The sequence below is a fragment of the Anomaloglossus baeobatrachus genome, chromosome 3, assembly GCF_048569485.1.
Source record: "Anomaloglossus baeobatrachus isolate aAnoBae1 chromosome 3, aAnoBae1.hap1, whole genome shotgun sequence".
In the NCBI taxonomy this organism is placed as follows: Eukaryota; Metazoa; Chordata; class Amphibia; order Anura; family Aromobatidae; genus Anomaloglossus; species Anomaloglossus baeobatrachus.
Window position 1 is genome coordinate 249775787 of NC_134355.1, and position 20803 is coordinate 249796589.

The window sequence follows — 20803 nt, forward strand, 5'->3', positions numbered from 1 at the left end:
CAAATTGCACATGATGCGCATAAATAATTTAGTATGTATAAAAATTGAGTACATACAACTAAAATTTCAAAAATACATATTTCATCACTAAAAAGTCAATGGTTATTAAATATTGTGCAAAAAGGTGTGAATGTATTACCACCCTGGGTCCGTAGGTGGAGCTATTCCCAATAGATGTAAAAATCAAGATAGTAATGGCTGGTATAAATTATACCGCATGTCATATACTACCAATATAATAAATGGAACTATTCCCGAAGGACTTCATGCTGGACATAGGAATAGACTAAGTAAATCATATCCCAATGGATAAATAGAATCCACAACACTTTCCCAGTTATTACCTGGGTGTATACAATGAATGCCGCTGTCCTCACACCCCGACGTACATTTCGCTACTACCTAGCTTCAACGGGGGCATGCCGGGCAGAAGGAAGCGCTGGGATTAAGTATACGCCTGGACTAATAGGAGGCCTCTCAGCGCTTGCGTCAGCCACGTTCCTTCCTCAGTAAAAAGTGACTTCCTGCCGGGCAACTGTGGAATGCCGCTTGCGTGGCAAACAGATAGTGTCCCTCAGCACAAGCTGTTCCACTGGACGCGCCCAGTATTCAGTTTCGGGAAGATACCAACCGTTGAAGCGCACTGCCCCAATCAGCATATAAAATGTAATTAACAGGTATTGTGGATAAAACCGCATTTATTGGTCACACAAAAGGCAACAGAATACAATATTCCTCAAACATATTCAAAACAGACTACAGGTGGGACAAAATAACTAGTATATTATTTTAAAAAATCAATAGCACTGTAGCTCCGTGTAAACTAGTTCCTATCCCCACCTTAATAAAACGTGTCAAATACTTATAGTGCAAAATACCTCCACATTCTAAATACCTCCCTACCCCAACTACCTAAAGCAGGGGTGGGGAACCTCCGGCCCGCGAGCCGTATGTGGCCCGTGGCGACTTTTTATGCGGCCCCCGGGCACATTCCCGGGGACTGCTGTGCTCTGGCGGCAGCCGCGCTTTTCCCGGCTGCTGGCCCTTTAAATCCCACTGCCTGATGACCTGAGGGTAGATGCTAGAATGTATGTGCTCTATCCAGATCCTGACTTCCAGGACCTGACTGCAGCCCATACATTCTAGGCTTAACACCGGCCTGTGCTAGTGTGCTCTCGTGGGGCGGGGTAAGCAGCACGCTGCGATAATGTCACAGAATAGCTGCAGCAGATTACCGGCCTCCCGGACATGTGCTGTGCTGTGTGTGTGACTCCTCCCCCACCCCAGTACTGTGAGTGCTCAACCCATCGCTGCCCACCGCTCAGTGCTGTATACCCCCTTGTGCAGTGTGCTGCCGCCCAGTGCTCTGTCCGTGCTGCCGCCCAGTGCTCTGTCCGTGCTGCTGCCCAGTGCTGTACTTGTCCCCAATCATGTCTGTGCCACCGCCAGGGCTGTCCATGCCCCCTAGTGACGTAGATGCCCCAGCCCCCCTAGTGACGTAGATGCCCCAGCCCCCCCCCTAGTGACGTAGATGCCCCAGCCCCCCCCCTAGTGACGTAGATGCCCCAGCCCCCCCCCCCTAGTGACGTAGATGCCCCAGCCCCCCCTAGTGACGTAGATGCCCCAGCCCCCCCCTAGTGACGTAGATGCCCCAGCCCCCCCCTAGTGACGTATATCGCCCCAGCCCCTCTTAGTGACGTATATCGCCCCAGCCCCTCTTGTGACGTATATCGCCCCAGCGTCTCCAGACCGAGACAAACCTGGAAAAGCAGCTGTGAGAACCAAGATGATCAAAATCACCGAACATCACAGCCGCACAAAAGGGAAGCATCTCCTGCCACCACAGTAGGGGTGAGTTAATTAATCGTTTGACCAAATATACCAGGGTAGTTTTCAAGTTGATAATTTTTGTGCGGCCCCCAAAGGTTAGTAGGAAATTCCAAATGGCCCCCGGCAGTAAAAATGTTCCCCACCCCTGACCTAAAGCATCACATTATATACAGCAGGATAATAGTTGATAGTAGATCCTCGACTGTAGTACTGAAACAAAGAGATATCATCATTATCTAAGAAAGGGGGGGGCGGGGGAGCAGTTTAGTAAACTTTGAAAACATCCCAAGCTTACCCTCCCCAACACCATATAAAACCGTTGTCCAAAAAAGGAATTGACAAGGAGATATATACACATACATAAAATCTCGAAGCGCCCAAAAAGGATTACAAGAATGCTCCAAATCCCAGGGTCTCATTGGGCACTCTCAGCCCTTAGGGTCTCAATCTATAAATCCAGTGGCTCTCAATTTTCGCCAGAATTTTACCCAAATCCTCTCCTCTAATGCCAAGGACTACCTGTTCAATAGCCTTTACCTTAAGGTGTATGGATTGCAGTTGTGGAATTCCCTAAAATGTCTCGGTAGGTTTTTCAATTGCGTTATGTCCTCTACCGTGTTGGCTTTAGAGATATCCCTGCAGTGGTCACGCACCTTGATCTTAAGTTCACAAGTTCACGGGTCGTCAAACCGACATATTGTTTCTTACAAGCACATTCACCTAAATAGGTAACTCCCTTCGAGGAGCAGGTCAATTGCTTTCTTATAGTAATTTTCTTAGATCCATCATAGTTAGCAAAATTCCTGGAGTTAACCAAATTAGCACATGCCTTGCACAGCCCGCATGGGAAGTCTGTATCTTGCGGGCAGCAAGATATAGACTGTCTTTTGGTGCTTGCCTCCAATAGGCACATATGACCGAAAATGATGCATGACAGAGCACACTCTGACTCAGTCTGCATCATTATACGTGATGGCCCCATCAGCACTTGCGTCTGAATCTCGTTTGGCGTGGAGATTCAGATGCAAGAATCGACGGAACCACTGGCAGTCAGAAAACTGCAAATTTTGTTGTTTTTTTTTTAAAAAATTTTTTTTTTGTTTTTTTTCTTTTTCTCTAAGGCTATGTGCCCACGGGCGCTCGTACCTGCGGATGTATTCACTGGTACGAGTGCATGTTTCCCGCAGCTGCCCGCCGGCATCCGCAGCTATTTTTAGCTGCTAGATTACAGCGGAATAGCTGCGGGAAACATGCGGAGATTCTTCCGGCTTACCTGTGGACGTCCCGGCCTCTTATCTCCATAGCGGAGGGCCGGGACATCCGCAGGTAATTCCGCATGAATAATTGACATGCAATTATACATGCGGATGCCTACATCCGCAGCATGGTCGGTAGCTGCACTTTCCGCAGCGTGGACACAGTACTCCCCATGTTCCATAGGATAACATGGGGAGTGACTGTACATGCTAAAACCTGCGGATTTATCTGGAAAATCCAGAAAAATCCGCAGGTTTTCCGCGGCAAAATGTGCACAAACAAGCGCCCGTGGGCACATAGCCTTAAACTTATTTTAGAAAAGTGTTCACCTATTTTTTTTTTTGTTTTTTAGTTTTGGTATTCTTGGATATTTGCTATTCTAATTTTAGCCATATTTTTCAAGTTTTTACTGGGCCATAAGCTTATTACGGCTGGTGTTTTGGAATTTTGTCGCTTTTGAAGATTCTACATTTGCACTTACCATGCACTGTCCTATGGTGGATTTTCAGTAGTTTTTGGAAATGTGCAGTATGGATGTTTTTTCCTACAATGCTGAAAAACTCAAACTTGTTCCACCATAAACTGGAGCTCTTAACAAGAAAGGTGTATATATTATTATTATTATTTGAGGGGTGAGGTGTTCCTGGACTCTCCTAAACACAGGTGTAGCATTTTGGAGGACACTTGGTGGTTGGACAGCTTTTGCGCTTTTTTTTTTTTTTTTTTTGCAAACTAAGGGCAAAGTACCTTACATTTTTTAGCATTTACTACAATATTGGAATTCATGTATTCACCGCAGCGTGCTGACACATCGTGTATGTATATGTGTGAAGCTGCAAATGTCAGTGTATTTGGCAGATGATTATCTTCTGTTATATGCAGCAATTAAGCAGTTTTGCATCACTGACCTCTCGGTAGGTAACAATCACAGTCCTGCACGGTTTTCGAGCAATGTCGAACATTTGTGCTCTGGAACCAGCTAATGTAAAATCACACAGCAGCTATTCTAATCTAGATGGCAGAAGATGAAATTGGTTTGGCCGTGCATAGTACAGGAGCATTGAGTGGATCCTACACTTCTTAGATTTACTTGTTGATAACTCGGTGGTGGGGGGGGGTGCGCTATTGAGAAACAGCAGAGAAACTGGAAAGGAAGCGCACATAGGGTTTTATCCGATATAAAATTAGCGCAGGGAATAAGACAGGTACTCACCTGCTACAGTTGTGACAGGCACAACTGCTTTGGACGCAAATAAATGAAATGGTGGTCATCTGTAGCCCCGATTTGTATATAGTAGAAGTAAAATTGGTTTAAAGATATTTGGTTGAATGCTACGCTAAAAAACCACAGATCCAGGGTGTATAGTGAATTCCTCTCTTTCTTTATTTTTCACAGGTCTACGCGTTTCAAAGACATCTCCGTCTTTTTCATCAGGACAAGCACAGAAAAGAACAGCATAACCTGTATGCTGTTCTTTTCTGTGCTTGTCCTGATGAAAAAGACAGAGATGTCTTTGAAACGCGTAGACCTGTGAAAAATAAAAGAGAGGAATTCACTATACACCCTGGATCTGTGGTTTTTTTTAGCGCAGAATTCAACCCAAATTCTTTAAACCAATTTTATTTCTACTATTGAGAAACAGGTAGGGGATGGAGAGAGGGGTGCACTATAGAGATGCAAGTTCACCAGATTAGAATAGACCCTCCCCATTCAGCTATGTGAAGCTGGATTCACTGCAGGTGAGCTAGAAGTGAAAGACAAAGGTACAAGAAACTTTCTTGGGCTTGGTCTGTATGGATCTTCTGTGCATATGAAAAGTACTGCGACTCTAGGAATAGCCCTCCAATTAGGTTATAAGTTATTTAAAAAAAAATTCACGCTTCTGCCAACTCTAAATTAAAACACGACAAAAAACCTAATAAATGATGATGGAATTTGTAGGAACCATACCAGCAGTTATGGCTCTCTAAAAAATGTATTGATTTTACTGGTATACAATCCCTAAAATAATAATAATTTAAGATTGTAACTTCAGTTAAGTTTCCTCCATCAATTTTTCTTTCTTTTTCAGAATAACAATAATCTGGATGCTTGCTGCGCAGTCCTATCTCAGGAGAGTACAAAATATCTGTATGGTGAAGGTGACGTGTCTCCTGAAGAATCGAGCATTGCTGGTTTAAGAAATCACATGACATCCCTTAATTTGGATTTGCAGTCTCAGTACCATGAGGGCAGGGATGGAAGCCGAATAAATGGTAACAGCAGGACTTTAAGTCACAGCATAAGTGATGGACACCTTCATGGAGGACAATCCAACAATGAACTGTACCAGCAAGAGCCACAGACTGCACCCGTTGTGCCTTCTAGCTATAATGTATTTGGGATGACAAATACAATCAATGCTTCAAACCCGGGCCATCAATTTGGACTTCAGTTGGGCAGCAAAAGCTCTTCGGGTTTGCAGACAACCAGGTTCAATCCTATCATGGTTACTTTGGCTCCAAATATCCAGTCTAATCGTAACGTCCCTACATCTTTGCACATACATGGTGGTCCACCTCCTGTACTTAACAGTCCACATGGAAATTCTATTTATATAAGACCTTATATCACTTCCCAAGGAGGCACAACAAGGCAAACCACACATCCATCAGGTTGGATGTCTCCGAATCCCACACAACAGCAAGCTTATCAGCCCACACCACAAAATCCTTGGACAACCCTTCCTTCTTCTTACACTCAATCACATACCTCAGCACAATCTAACCAGCAGGGTCATCAGACCTCTCATGTGTACATGCCTATTAGTTCACCCACCACTCCTCAAGCTCCAGTGCTTCATTCATCCGGTGGTTCTCAGCCTTTAAGCCAATACAACATTCAAAATATCTCAACTGGTCCCAGGAAAAACCAAATAGAAATTAAACTTGAACCACCCCAAAGAAGTAACTCAATGTTGCGTTCCTCAAGTTCACGTAGTTCCACTAACCCTTCTGTTTTGAATAACCAGTCAAGGAACCAGCCTACTGTTTACATTGCAGGTCCTCAAAACGCTGATGATGGTTTATGCCGCAGCCAGCCTAAGGTTTATATTTCAGCACCTGGAGGTGATGACCAGATGGTTAGAAATCAGCCAACACTTTTTATTTCTGCTAATCCTGGTGCAGCCAGTACAGCCAGAAATGTTTCTGGGCAAGTAAGCATGGGACCTGCTTTTATTCATCATCATCCACCCAAAAGCCGGGCACTTGGAAACAATTTGTCTGCAACATCGCCTCGTGTGGTAGTGACTCAGCCCAATACAAAATATACATTTAAAATAACTGTGTCCCCAAACAAACCTCCTTCAGTTTCCCCTGGTGTTGTGTCCCCAACCTTTGAGCCGACAAATCTCCTTCCGTTTGCGGAGTCGGAAGGTATCCACATAGCAGACCCTGTTTTAGCACATGATAGAATAAATGATGGAAGGAAACTAAGCGTGGGTTCAGACGATGCAGCTTATACACAAGGTAATTCATTTTTCTTTTGTTTTTCTTACATGTTATAGTTGTTTGAGATGTTATCATTAGCCTCTTCATCTTATTGCATTGACTTCTCATAGCATCAATATATTGCACTTCAAAAAACAACTTTTTTCAGGAAATTGCTTTAACTACTATATTTTTCAGATTATAACACACAACCAGATTTTAGCAGCAGAAAATAGGAAAAAAATTATTAAACCATTTGCAAAGTTTTAATTAGTATGAAAAGTAAGTGGAGGGGTCAATGTCACAAATTTTCATGCATTGGGAGGTAATCGATCTATTGTTGGTGTTCTCTGCAGCAGGTGTGTTGTATAAACATATAGCTTTACAGCATGCCCATTATATGCTTAAGGCCCTGTGCGCACTTACCGTTTTTTCCCGCGGATTTCCTGTGGTTTTGCTGCATGTTATGTTCATAACATCTCTGCAGTGATTCACCAGCAAAACCTATGGGAAAAAAAAATGCTGTGCGCACTATGCGGCATTTGACAGCTGTATGTTTTGCTGCAGGATTCCCGAAGCAAAAACAATTGCATGTCACTTCTTTTCCGCAGGTCCCTGCGGGATTTCACTCCATTGACTGCAATGTAACCGTGAAATCCCGCAGGGAAGTGATGTCATTACAGGAAGAGGAAGCAGAGCAGAGAGTAAACACACACATCACACACATCACACTCACACACTGACATAGAACACACACATCGCTCACACACAGACATATAGAATACACATAGAAATCAAACGGAAATATAGAAAAAAAACGTGGGCTCCGCCGTATTTTTACCGTCCAGCCGAGGTAAGCACACAGCGGCGGCCCGGTATTCTCAGGCTGAGGAGGGCGAGGTGCAGGGTTAATGTCCCCCGCCTCCCTCCCACCTCCCGCAGCCGAGAATATCAGTCGCAGCTTCCCCGGGACTGTCGCATCCATTATGCGGCAGTACCGGAGTGTCCTCAGCTCTTTCTGTTACCGTGATGCCGTGGCAGACAGGGTAATAGGGAGTTAATGGCAGCGCATCGCCGCCACTAAGTCCAGGCTTGATCATGGCAGCGTCTATGTGACAGCTGACATGATCAACCCGTAAGTAAAGTGAATAAACACACACATCGAAAAATCCTTTATTTTAAATAAAACACAAATAAGCCTCCTCGTTCACCCTTTTATTAACCCCTCCCGAAACGCACAGCTCCGCCGTAATCCTTGTCCTGCGATGCTTGCATCCAGCCGCGACTGACACAGCGCTGAATGCAGCCTCGCAACGAGACAGCAGAGGTAACCACAGGGCATTTCCCACGGCCGGTAATTTGAACTCACTACCGACCCGCACGCGGCAATACCGCGGCAAGCCGCATGCGGTTTTCGGGTGCGGTTTGCAGTGTTTTTTTTTTTTTTTTTACCGCGGGTGCGGTAATCTTTCAGACCCTGCGGAATTTTCTTAAGAAAATTCCGTTTTCCAGTGCGTACAGGGCCTTATAGTTCACACACATACACAACACTACATGCACAGTACTTTTCCATCATCAAAACATGCACAGTGCAGCTTCGCTACATCACAAAGACAGACGCATACATTACAAGATTTTGAAAAATGCTAGATCCTGCAGAGATTTGTTGGCCAAAAAGATGTCCATTGATAAATAACTGATTTCTGCCCAATCTGTTTTTTTAACATTGAAGTCTATGGAGAATGGATCTGTTACAGGTTTGCTATTTATCTCCCGTTAGAATTGATCATTGTGTGAATTTGGTTAGCCGAGTAAATGGTTACCTGTCCATGTCTTCTGTTTTAATGAAGTGTACACTGGCATTCCAAAAAGCGCTCTTATGTCCTTATTAAAATGGTGAAAAGTCACAGGGGTCCACAATCAAGTGTTTCCAAAACGTTCAGCTTACATAAGGAACTAATATTTTAGATGGAAAATTTAGAAGTTTAGTGTGTTTTTTTTTTTTTTTTTTTTTTCAGTCATGGTGGATTCATGAGGCATTTTTGCTAAGGTTAGAAAATCACGGTTAGAAAAATGTTTACAGGTACAATATGTGAACCATCCCTTGCGTACTTACACTTTTTAATGTCTATTCACACTTGGTTAATTATATTAACCTCTTAGTCATTAAGTCACGTTTTTTAAATCAAACGTGTCACTTTGTGGAATGTTTCAACATATAACAGGGATTGAGATTTTTTTTTTGTGGCACACTGTGCTTTTAGTGGTACATTTAGGTCAATGTTTTTGGCTTTATATAAAAATGTCAGATATATGACAAATTTAATTTTTTTTTAAACTTAGATTATACCTATAATCTAGATGGTTAAAAGTATACATTAGTTTAATAACATTTACCTCAGATCTACCTTACATCATCACCATTTCTAAAATGTCCTCAGGATGCCGATGGGTTAAAGAGGGAAGCCCCACATGTGGATGCTATTGTCACTGACAGCAGTTAAAACTGACATGGTCTGTGGCAACATTAGTCTTGGCCGATGGAGCACGTAGTGTACTGCTGCAGAATTTTCACCCCTTCGGGGAGGCTATTTTCTTAGGTCAGTAAAGGAACGTATTGGTCACTAAGGCTGGTTTCACACTACGTCTTTTTAACATCCGTTGAAAACGTTATTTTAGCGGAAGTACGGATCCTGCTTTTACAGCAAATAACGTATGCAAACGCATCTGTTATTTTGCAGGATCCTGCACTGGATGTTTAGGGGCGGGCATTGGAGTCATGTGATCGGGAGTGAGGGGAACTAGACTGGGAGCCGGCTTCTGACAGCTGCAGACACTGGTAACCAAGGTAAACATCGGGCTTGGATACCCGATATTTATCTTGGTTACGAGTGTCTGCAGCTGCTAGGAGCAGGGCTGTCTGCACACGTTACCAACGTAAACATCGGGTAACTAAGAGAAGTGGTTACGCGATATTTACCTTGGTTACGAGTGTCCGCAGCTCTCAGGAGGGAGGAGAGGAAGGGGGAAAGACATAGAGAGAGAGAGGGTGAGGGAGGGAGGGAGGAGGAGAGAGAGACAGATCACGCGAGACTGGTTCTGGGCATGCTCAGTACTTTCTGGGCATGCTCAGTACAAAAGCAGGATCCTGTCTATCAGCACGCCAGCGTTCACCTGCGTTCGCGTGCTGTTTAGTCAGGATCCGGTGACTTGCAGTATTTTGATGCAGCTCAAAAACGCTACATGTAGCGTTTTTGAAACATGTTAAAAAACTGCAAGTCACCGGATCCGCACTATAACGCACGCAAACGCAGGTGAACGGATGTTAACGCGAGTCCATTGCAAATGCATTGAAATGAAAACGCATTTGCACTGGATCCGTACTTCCGCTAAAATAACGTTTTCAACGGATGTTAAAAAGACGTAGTGTGAAACCAGCCTTAGGGGTAAAAATTGTGCCATGCAAAACCTGGCTGCAGCTGATAACAAAGGGGCACAGCAATTAGAAAAACCAAGGAACAAGAAAAAACCCAATTAGAAAATAACTTAATGATAGCATTGAAAGGTCGAATGACCAAAAACACACAAATATGTAAGGTAAAGGTGTAATAACAATAGCTAGGTGGGAGATGAAATTATATGGACTGGCCCTAAATTGTCTCTCCCTACCTAGCAATGGATGGTATGACGCCCTAGGGCAGGGGTCAGGAACATTTTTGGCTAAGAGAGCCGTAAACGCCACATATTTTGAAATATAATTCCGTGAGAGCCGTACAATATGTTTAAAGGGCCATTGACAGATCAATCGCTCCAATGTTCACTTAGTACAGCAAGGAATGCTCCTCCCTGCTGTATAAAGCCACAACTGGACTGAAACAATGGTAATTAGCAGTAAAAAAATCAAATAAATAACTTACATTGTGAACTTGCGATGCATGACATCAGTCCAGCAGTCTGGCTTCTTCTTTTTCCTGCGCATGACTGGAAGCTGGCATTCTTCCCACCTGATGTTGAGAGAATGCCAGCTTTGAGGCATTCGCAGAAGAAAGAAGCTGGAATATTGGACATGTCACACAACGCATTGTCAGTTATGTCAATTACCTATTTTATTATTTTACAGCGAATTATTGTTTAGGTCCAGCGGTGGCTTAGTGCAGCAGAGAGGAACACTCCTTTGTGTACTAGGTGACCGCTGGAGCAATTGTATCTGTCAGTGGCCCTTTTAAAAGTGTTGGTCTTACAGAAAATGAACAAAAAAGAGAGGCTCAGACCCAGGAGATGCACGCACGCACGCACGCACGCACGCACACACACACACACACACACACACACACACACACACACACGCCATACACAGCACTCAACATGCCGTATACACAGTACATAAGGAGAAGAAAAAAAGCTCTGCAAGTAAACATATGCACACCAGGAATTAGATATACCAATAAACCTCACAATATGAAACTTTATTAAGTGCCAAACACAACAAACACAGCACACATACACACCATATACACAGCACACACTCACACACGCCGAATACACAGCACACGCACGCGCCGTATGCACAGCACGCGCCGTATGCGCAGCACGCGCACGCGCCGTATGCTCAGCACGCGCCGTATGCGCAGCACGCGCCGTATGCGCAGCACGCGCCGTATGCGCAGCACGCGCCGTATGCGCAGCACGCGCACGCGCCGTATGCGCAGCACGCGCCGTATGCACAGCACGCGCCGTATGCACAGCACGCGCACGCGCCGTATGCACAGCACGCGCCGTATGCACAGCACGCGCCGTATGCACAGCACGCGCCGTATGCACAGCACGCGCCGTATGCACAGCACGCGCCGTATGCACAGCACGCGCCGTATGCACAGCACACACAGATATAAGTACCTGCTGCTTAGTTGCCCTGTAAGATCAGGTGCAGCACAAGTGATGGATGCAGCAGTTCAAGGGCTGGCTTCATTCTCCTCTTTTCTCTCCAAGAAAAGACCTTATAGACCTGAGCAGCAGAGCACAGAACTGGAGGGTGAGAGGCAGAACGCACGGCACTATACAGGCCCCTGCCCCATCACTCTGCTTCTATCTGCAATTTCACAGGGGAGCATATAGGAGCCGGAGGGAGGAAGTCCCACCCCCAGTGCTGTCTGCCGGCAATAGACAAGATCAGCGGCTGCCCGAGCACTGCAGCCTCTGGGAATCTGCCCTAGTGCCCCGGGGGGCGCAGAAAAGGTCATCGCGGGCTGGATGTTCCCCACCCCTGCCTTAAAGGGACGGCAGGCACAGTTTCCTGCCGAGGACTGCGGTCCCCGGAACTCAGCCCAGGGACAGCAGAACTGAAGGCGAGTGGCCAAAATGCCGCCCGGGGCGGACTGCCCCCTCCGCCCCCCCTTTGCTACGCCACTGCAGACCTGCGGGAGAGGCGGGGGGCGGCGGCCCCCCCACCCCTCCACCGGCCAGCCCATCGGGAGAAGTCCCGCCCAGGGCCGGCTCCAGGTTTTTGTGGGCCCTGGGCGAAAGAGTCTGTGGGCCCCATCCACACATAGACATGCACAGATATACATACACATACAGGCACACGTACACATACTTAAAGAGAAATTCACAAAAACACATAAATAGACATAAATCTAGACAGTCATATACACTGCCATACATAGATACAGATCATACATACACACACATTATTTTTATATATTTATCCTGTATATATATTTCTAATATTGGGAAGCCGGCAACAGCCTCATTCACCTCCCGGCTTGTCTAACAGACATGGCCGCACATAGGGCACACTAACACTGCTGTATATACATCCCAAGAGAGGTCTGGGGTGGGGGGGGACATACAGCACCTGGGTGGAGGGGACATACAACTCTGGGGGTATAGTAGTATGCAGCCCCCATATTGTGTTATGAAGCCCCCATTGTCCTCCATATAGTATTATGTAGCCCCCATATAGCACAATGCAGACCCAGATAGCAATAGGCACCCTCATGTAGTACACAGCCCCTAAATACCACAGTGCAGAGCCAGATAGCATTAGGCACCCTCATGTAGTACACAGACCTATATAGTACAGTGCAGACCCAGACAGCACAGTGGAGAGCCAGATAGCATTAGGCACCCTCATGTAGTACACAGACCTATATAGTACAGTGCAGACCCAGACAGCACAGTGGAGAGCCAGATAGCATTAGGCACCCTCATGTAGTACACAGACCTATATAGTACAGTGCAGACCCAGACAGCACAGTGGAGAGCCAGATAGCATTAGGCACCCTCATGTAGCATACAGCTTGTATATAGCATAGCCTGTATATAGCACAGTGCAGAGCCAGATAGCAGTAGGCACCCTCATGTAGAATACAGTGATTAATACTCAGTGGCGTAACTAGAGTTTGATGGGCCCTGGTGCAAAATTTGGATCGGGGCCCCCCTCCACGTACACCGACACTTAGGGTGCGGGATAATGACACTGACACTCGGGGTACAGGATAATGATGCTGACACTTGGCTCTTACCCTCAGCACCCAGGTTTCCCATGATCTGAAATCCCTCTATCAGTACCCAGCTTTCCCATGTTCTGATATCCATCTTTCCCTCAGCACCCAGCTTTCCCATAACAGAGTAAAGCTGGGTGCTGAGAGATGTATAGCAGAGCATGGGAAAGCTGGGTGCTGAGGGAAAGAGCCTTTTTCCCTCAGCACAAAACATTCCCATCCCATACTTGTATCTTTGTCCTCCTTGTATATAGATCTCCAAATACTATAATGGCCCCCACATAGCCTTCCGTATAATATAAAGGGTCCCACATAACCCGTCATATATTATAATGCACCCCCATAGTTCTCCATGTATTATAATTCACCCCATAGTACTCCATATATTATACTGCACCACAGTCCTCCATGTTTTATAACGCACACCCATGTGTGACCATGTGTAAGGTAGCCTCCATATTCCTCCATTTATTATAATGTAGCCCCCATAGTGCTATATGTATTATAATGTAGCGCCATAAATCATCATTTTGTATTATGCAGCCCCATACTCCTCCATGTATAATGCACCCCTAGTCCATGTATAAGGTGTCCTTCATGTTTATTATGCAGTCCCATAGACCTCCATGTATCATGGAGCCAGGCCCCTCCAGGCCTCCATGTGTCATGCAGCCAGCAAAATAAAAAAACAAGTACCTCTCTTCTCCTTCCAACCCTGCGACTGCGGTAGTTACGCCCCTGCCCCCATATGTCACACACCCTGCACCCCCATATCACACACACACACTACACCCCCATATCTCACACACCCTGCTTCCCATACAGCCTGCACCCCCATATCACACACACTACACCCCCATATCTCACACCCTGCTTCCCATACAGCCTGCACCCCCCATATCACACACACACACACACACACACACACACACACACACACACACACACTGCTCCCCATACAGCCTGCACCCCCCATATCCCACACACACACACTGCTCCCCATACAGCCTGCACCCCCCATATCCCACACACACTGCTCCCCATACAGCCTGCACCCCCCATATCCCACACACACACACTGCTCCCCATACAGCCTGCACCCCCCATATCCCACACACACACACTGCTCCCCATACAGCCTGCACCCCTCATATCCCACACACACACACTGCTCCCCATACAGCCTGCACCCCTCATATCCCCCACACACACACACTGCTCCCCATACAGCCTGCACCCCTCATATCCCCCACACACACACTGCTCCCCATACAGCCTGCACCCCCCCATATCCCACACACACACACTGCTCCCCATACAGCCTGCACCCCCCATATCCCACACATACTGCTTCCCATACAGCCTGCACCCCCCATATCCCACACACACACACACTGCTCCCCATACAGCCTGCACCCCCCAGATCTCACACACTACACCCCCATATCTCTCACACCCTGCTTTCCATACAGCCTGCACCCCCCAGATCTCACACACTACACCCCCATATCACACACACCCTGCCCACATATCTCACCCTGCCTGTACCCCAACTTACCCCTCTCAAACACTCTGCACCCCTTCACATGCTTCCGTCACAGTCTGCAGCCCTCATATGCCACTCACCCTGCAGCCCCCCCCACCCTCATGTCCCCTCTTTTCTTATTACCAGTCATCATGTGTCCAAATCGCCTTCAGTATCTTGCTTTCTGCCGGCCTCCTGTGTCTCCTCCCACACAGTCACATGGGCGTGACATCATCGCAGGTCCTGCAGGATGGAGATCCCGTCTGCTGTGCAGGTCAGGAGCACTCCTGCAGCTCAAACGGCTGGTGGCCTCTCCAGGTCAGGGGCCCCTCTACTGACACTGGGCTCCCCTGACTCACAGGCCGGCCACTACACAGCGGCACTACACATAGGGGCCCGGCAGCCGGCTCTGCAGAGCGGCTGCCGGGCCCCTATGTGTACTAGTGCCGCTGTGTAGTGGCCGACCTGTGAGTCAGGGGAGCCCAGTGTCAGTAGAGGGGCGGCTCACTTCTCGTTCGCCCGCTGATCCGGTCTCCTCGGCGCGTCGTCCATTGCTGTCGCTCGCTCTGACCTCTCAGCAGGCGCGCAGTGATGACGTCACCGCGGTCCTCTGCAGAGCTGTCAGAAGAACGCCGACAGTCACAGCGGGGAGAATGATAAGAGAGGGAGCGCGCCGCTCACTCTCTCATCATTGCTCTCAATTGTATCGGCACCTGCGATGCCGATGCAATTGAAAGCTCGATCCTCGGCGGGGGGCGGTGACAGCGCGGCCACCAGGCCCCCCTGAGTAGCGGTGCGCCACTCCTGCCACCGCGAGTGGGCCCCCCCGGCAGCTCAGGGCCCCGGCATTTGACCGGGTGCTGGCGCCGGCCCTGGTCCCGCCCCTCCCGCCTGTCAGTCCGGGCCTGATCAGCGTGCACCGCGGCCTGATGGAGCGCGGTGCATGCATCCTTCCCATAGACAGGTAGGAGCCCTGTCTGCGAGCCAGATACGGCCATCAAAAGAGCCATATCTGGCTCGCGAGCCATAGGTTCCCGACCCCTGCCCTAGGGTGTGGACCCCCATTCACCGACCTGAAGGCTTAAATCACCCTATTAATTGACCTTTTAATGCTATCATTAAGTTATTTAACAGGGTTTTTTCTTGTTCCTTGGTGTTTTTCTAGTTAAAATTGTGTCAGTGACGCACTTTTGCCAGTTACATAAAACCTTGCAAATTTTTGCTTTTTAGTCAATCTGTGAATAAGAAAACCTATAAAATGGGGAAAAAAAACGTATTGCTGTATCTGTGAAAGTCCGCTCTACCAAAATATGAAATTAACTGAGCTGTGAATATTTAAAAAAAAAAAAAACCAAAACAACCCAATATGCCTATAGTGCTTGATATTGCCGTACTTGTGCAGACCTGCTTTGTACACAACTAGCGCTGTAAAAATGGAACCCCAAAAAAGCAATGGAGCAATTGCATTTTATTTCACATCTGGATCCCCCCCCCCCCCCCCATTTTTTCAGCACACATGATAAAGTGGTGTATCTCAAAATACAATTTGGCAAAAAACAAACCAAGCCTTCATACAGCTAAATGTATTGAGAAAGTTATGGCCCTTTTAAAAAAGAAAATGGACAATTTTTGTACTTGCATTTTTCATTTCATGTCATTAAAAGGGTTAAAGCAGCACCTTCAAAAAAGTCTTTGCAATTACAATTGAAGGGTTTTTTTTTCTTTCCATATTGTTCTAGGAAATGTTCCCAGAATTGCTCCTTTTGAAAAACTGATTTTGCTGCACAGATTTTAATACCTCTTTTTTGAAGGTGGGAAAACTAAAAATTACATTTATGCCCATTAATTTTAATTCTAAAGTCAAAAAATATGATGGACATTTTCAAGCTTGTAAAAAAAAAAAATAACTTACATGGCTTGACTCGACAATTATTCAACACCAGTTGTAGCCATACTAGCAGCTGTTCCTGCAAGCTGCTTACATTTGACTAATATTAAAAAAAAATGGCACATCAGTCTCTCATTGTAGTAGGCATAATATTACAAAATAACTGCAGTTAGAAATATAGTCTGGTTCTGATATAGCCAAAACTCTTACCTCAAGTGCACGGCATTGCAGCTTAACCTCGTCACGACACATGACGTACTGGGTACGTCATGGATCGTGTGAGGTTAATCCCCGCCGGCTGCCGTGGGCAGTCTGCGGCGATTCGCGCACGTCAGCTCATTTCAACAGCTGACATGTGCCTGCCAGGCGCAAGTGGAATTGCGCTCCACCTGCACTTATTAACCCTTTACATCTCGCTGTCAAAATCTGACAGTGAGAAGTAACAGCGTGCTACAGTAAGCATTAACTTACCCAGCGCCATTGGAAGTCATGTGACATCATCACATGACTTCTGGTGGTTGTCATGGTAGCACAGTCATGTGATGACTCCTGTAGCTATCATAAGTCACTTTCTCACTGTGGTGTGTGTGTGAGTAAGGCTTATTTCACACTTGAGTTGGGTTGAATCCGCTGGGTCCGTTGCTGCGTCGTTTTGACGCATCCGTTATTTTTGTGTTGTCAACGGATGCAACGGGTCTGTTATTTCACAGGAATCAGCTGATTCCTGTGAAATAACAGAACTGTTGCATCCGTTTGGCGTCCGTCTAACGGAATGCGTTGGCTCAGTTTTTTTTTTTTTGCATTCTGGGCATGCTCAGTAGAAATTAGCGCAATCCGGCGGATTCCGTTGTAAAGCACTTTGCAACGGAATCCGCCACCATAGGGATCTATTATAACTATTGACGGATGGAACGGAATCCGACCCTTTAACGCAAGCAATTAACGTTACATGCTGCGTTCCTTCCGCCCAGCGGAAGCAACGCAGCATCGACCAGCGGAAGCAATGCAGGTACTTCTGGCACAATCAGTCATCCATACAAGTCTATGGGAAACAGCGGAATCCGTTAACGTTTTTCCAATAGGGCGGATTGTGCCAAAAGGTAATTAACGGAAGTGTGAAACTAGCCTAAAACAGCTTTTTTTCTACATCTCAGCTATGTAGCTGTGATCTGGAGAAATGGAAGTGCGATCACACTTCTGATCCTTAGTCCCCTAGGGGGTACTAGTAAAATAAAAAGTGTAAAAAAAAAAAATTTTTTAAAAACCTAAGTTCAAATCACCCCCTTTTTGCCCATTTAAAAATGAAACCGTTAAAAACCTAAATATACACATTTGGTATTGCCGTGTTCAGAAATGCCGGATCTCTCAAAATAGAAAATCCATTAATCTGATCGGTAAACGGCACAGCGGCAAAAAAATGTCAAGCGGGGCGTGGCCTGGACATGGAGCCGACAGGAAGCACACTGTAAGAGCTCCTCACAAACTGCTGCAAACACCACCATCCACCAGCGATTAAAGAAGCTTACTGGAACCAGATGAGAGGGAAAGCGGGTCTCAGGTCGCAGACACCTGCCAGAGGGACTTCCAGCCGCGGGGGGCAAGGTATCGTGCCATTCCTGACCGAGTCCCAGCGTCCTCCCAGGCCTGTAATGGCTGCTGCGACCCGGCTGACACAGCCTGAGCGCTCTCCTGCTTCCCTCGCCCGCTCTGCACAACAGCCGGGTGGAAAGTTACTGACTGACCCGGCACCGCAGACCTCTGGAGGGATGACTCCTGGGAGAGACGCCGGAGACCGGCCTGTGGTGGATGATGGGGGAGGGGTGAGCAGTGGGAATATGGCTGCAGGGCGCGCTTCTCCCTCTGGGTCCTCACAGGGCAGGGGATCTTCTGCCTCCCTCCCTGACTGCTCCAGCACACCAAGCACCCCGCGGTCGTTCCCTGCCCCACAACACTCACATACCCCAGCAGCTGGCTCAGGAGAGGCCATTGAGCAGAGCTTGCTTGCCCTCCCCTGCCGTGGAAGGGAGAATACAGCTACTCCCCTGCAACATTATGGGGATGAACAAGGCTCAGAAATGTCAGCTCTAAGAGACCAAATCAATGCTATGCCAACCAAAATGGATATGGAGGGATACATTGCCCGCCTGGAGGCTGTTTGTAAAACGGAAATTCGCTCCTTGAAGGGAGGATATGTCATCACTGACTACGTGCGGGCCCTTGAATCGTCCACCCAGGATTTATACTCTCAGCAAAGTTCACAACAGCAGCTTATAGATCAGCAGGCTCAACAGATCCACCTCTTGTTTGACATGATGGAAGATGCTGAAAACCGCAACAGACGAAATAATATACGAATTTGTGGTTTACCAGAGTCAGTCAGGCCTCAGGATCTGAGCTCTACACTGCAGAGGATGTTTAACATCTTGTTGGAACGTCCCCTTGAAACACGCATTGAAATGGACAGAGCACACCAGGCACTGGGGCCCAGAAACCCGGATCCAGAGAGGTCAAGGGACATTATTTGCAGGGTACACTTCTTCCAGATCAAGGAGCATATTATGAGAAAAGCAAGAGATAAAGGTACCCTTGATTTTAAAGGAACTCCCATCCAACTTCTAGCGTATCTTTCCCAATCCACACTTGCAAAAAGAAGAGCCCTGAGACCCCTGCTGGAGTTTCTACGCAACAACAATATTGCTTATTCCTGGGGCTATCCTTTTCAACTACAAGTCAGGAAGGGTCCCAATCTGATCATCTTGAGATCTCCGGCTGACCTGCCAGATTTTCTGTCGGCTCTGGATCTCCCTGGGATAAAGTTACTGGACTGGCCATATACTACACCTCCACCCCAGAGAGTGGCCCGTCGTGGCGGTTCCTTCCCCTTTGATCAACACCGTACTCGGCGACAAAGACCTCAGAAGTCGCCGAGAACCTAATCGGCGGAGACTTGAACTCTCGGGACCTCTGGGTGATAAGTGTTGTTCGAGAGAGGAGTTAGGGTTATCATGGCCTACTCTGATACCTAACCAATATTGCCCAATATCTGCCCCCCCCCCCCTTTTTTTTTTTTTTCTCTCTCTCCCCCATCCCCCTCCTCTTTTCCTCTCCCCCTCCCCCCCCCCCCCCCTCCTGGGCATCACCAATTCTAATAATATTGGGATTCTCTGTCCCCCCTCTCGGCATGCTCTAATGCTGGGTTGGGGTACTTGAACCCCCCTGGGTATATATACCTCTCCTAAAAATCTCACGGGATGTGAGTTAGAGGCGGGAGTTTATCTTTATCTCTCTTGCCACATTCTTTACTTTGTTGATGTGATTAATTTACTGAGCCTGAGTTGTTAGCTGTTATATATGCTACTTCTATTTTGGTCGGGTGAATGACCATATGTGATTTTTTTCTTCTTCTTCTTCTTCTTTTTTTTTTTTTTTTTTTTCTGCCCTTTTTCGGTATTATCTAGTTAGGTGGTGTGGCAGCCGTCCTTCAGGCGACATAGTTTTCAGTCACCTCCCACATTAGGGTGTGTTCCTAGAACACTGGTTAAGAGTATTCTCTCAGTTTTGATAGCCTCCTGAGTCCTAGCGCAAAAGGCAAAGTAAGGACAAGTTTTGATATTAGTCTTTATTATTCTGATCTATTTTTCTCGTCTACTACTTTCTCTGCTTTCTTTTCCTTAATCTTAGTTTCTTTCTTCTCCCTCCCCATCTTCTCACTTTTCCCTTGGGTGCCCAGAAGATAGGGCTTCTACGATGGCGAACCTCAACTTATGGTCTCTAAATGTTAGAGGATTTAATGTACCAGAGAAGAGATCCAAGATCCTCTATAACATGCATAAAAAAAGAATCCATATTCTACTGCTTCAGGAGACCCATTTTAAAACAGACCACATTCCCGCATTTAAGAATAGATATTATACTTCCTGGTTTCATAGTACCAATTCAGTCGCAAAATCCAAGGGAGTTGGCATCGCTCTACATAAATCTCTCCCAGCTCAGGTTTTAAGTTAAGTTAAAGCCTGACCCAGAGGGGCGATTCATTTTTATCAAACTTAAGATCTGTACCAAGTTATTTACCATTGCTAATCTTTATTTCCCCAACCAGGACCCGGCCAGGATTTGACAAAAATACCTGAACACTCTCTCTGAATTCGCTGAAGGCTCCCTGATTCTTGGAGGAGATTTCAATCTCCTCTTTGATCGGGCTGTTGACTCCTCCTCGGGTAGGTCTTCTGTTCCTGCAGTGAAACTGCGAGGTCTCAGAAGTAAATTACTAGACTTGAGACTCATCGATGTCTGGCGTACCCTACACCCTAAAACACGGGACTACACTTT

At 46.7% G+C, this 20803-nt stretch overlaps 1 protein-coding gene across 1 annotated transcript in view; it reads left to right on the forward strand.

Moving 5' to 3' along the window:
• The window catches only part of TAB2 (TGF-beta activated kinase 1 (MAP3K7) binding protein 2), a 124277-nt gene that overhangs the window by 60260 nt on the left and 43214 nt on the right, over positions 1 to 20803 (forward strand). Inside the window, exon 4 of the mRNA XM_075339791.1 lies at positions 5160 to 6597. Within this exon, the coding sequence (XP_075195906.1) occupies positions 5160 to 6597 (1438 nt within the window). The remainder of the gene's footprint in view (positions 1 to 5159; positions 6598 to 20803) is intronic.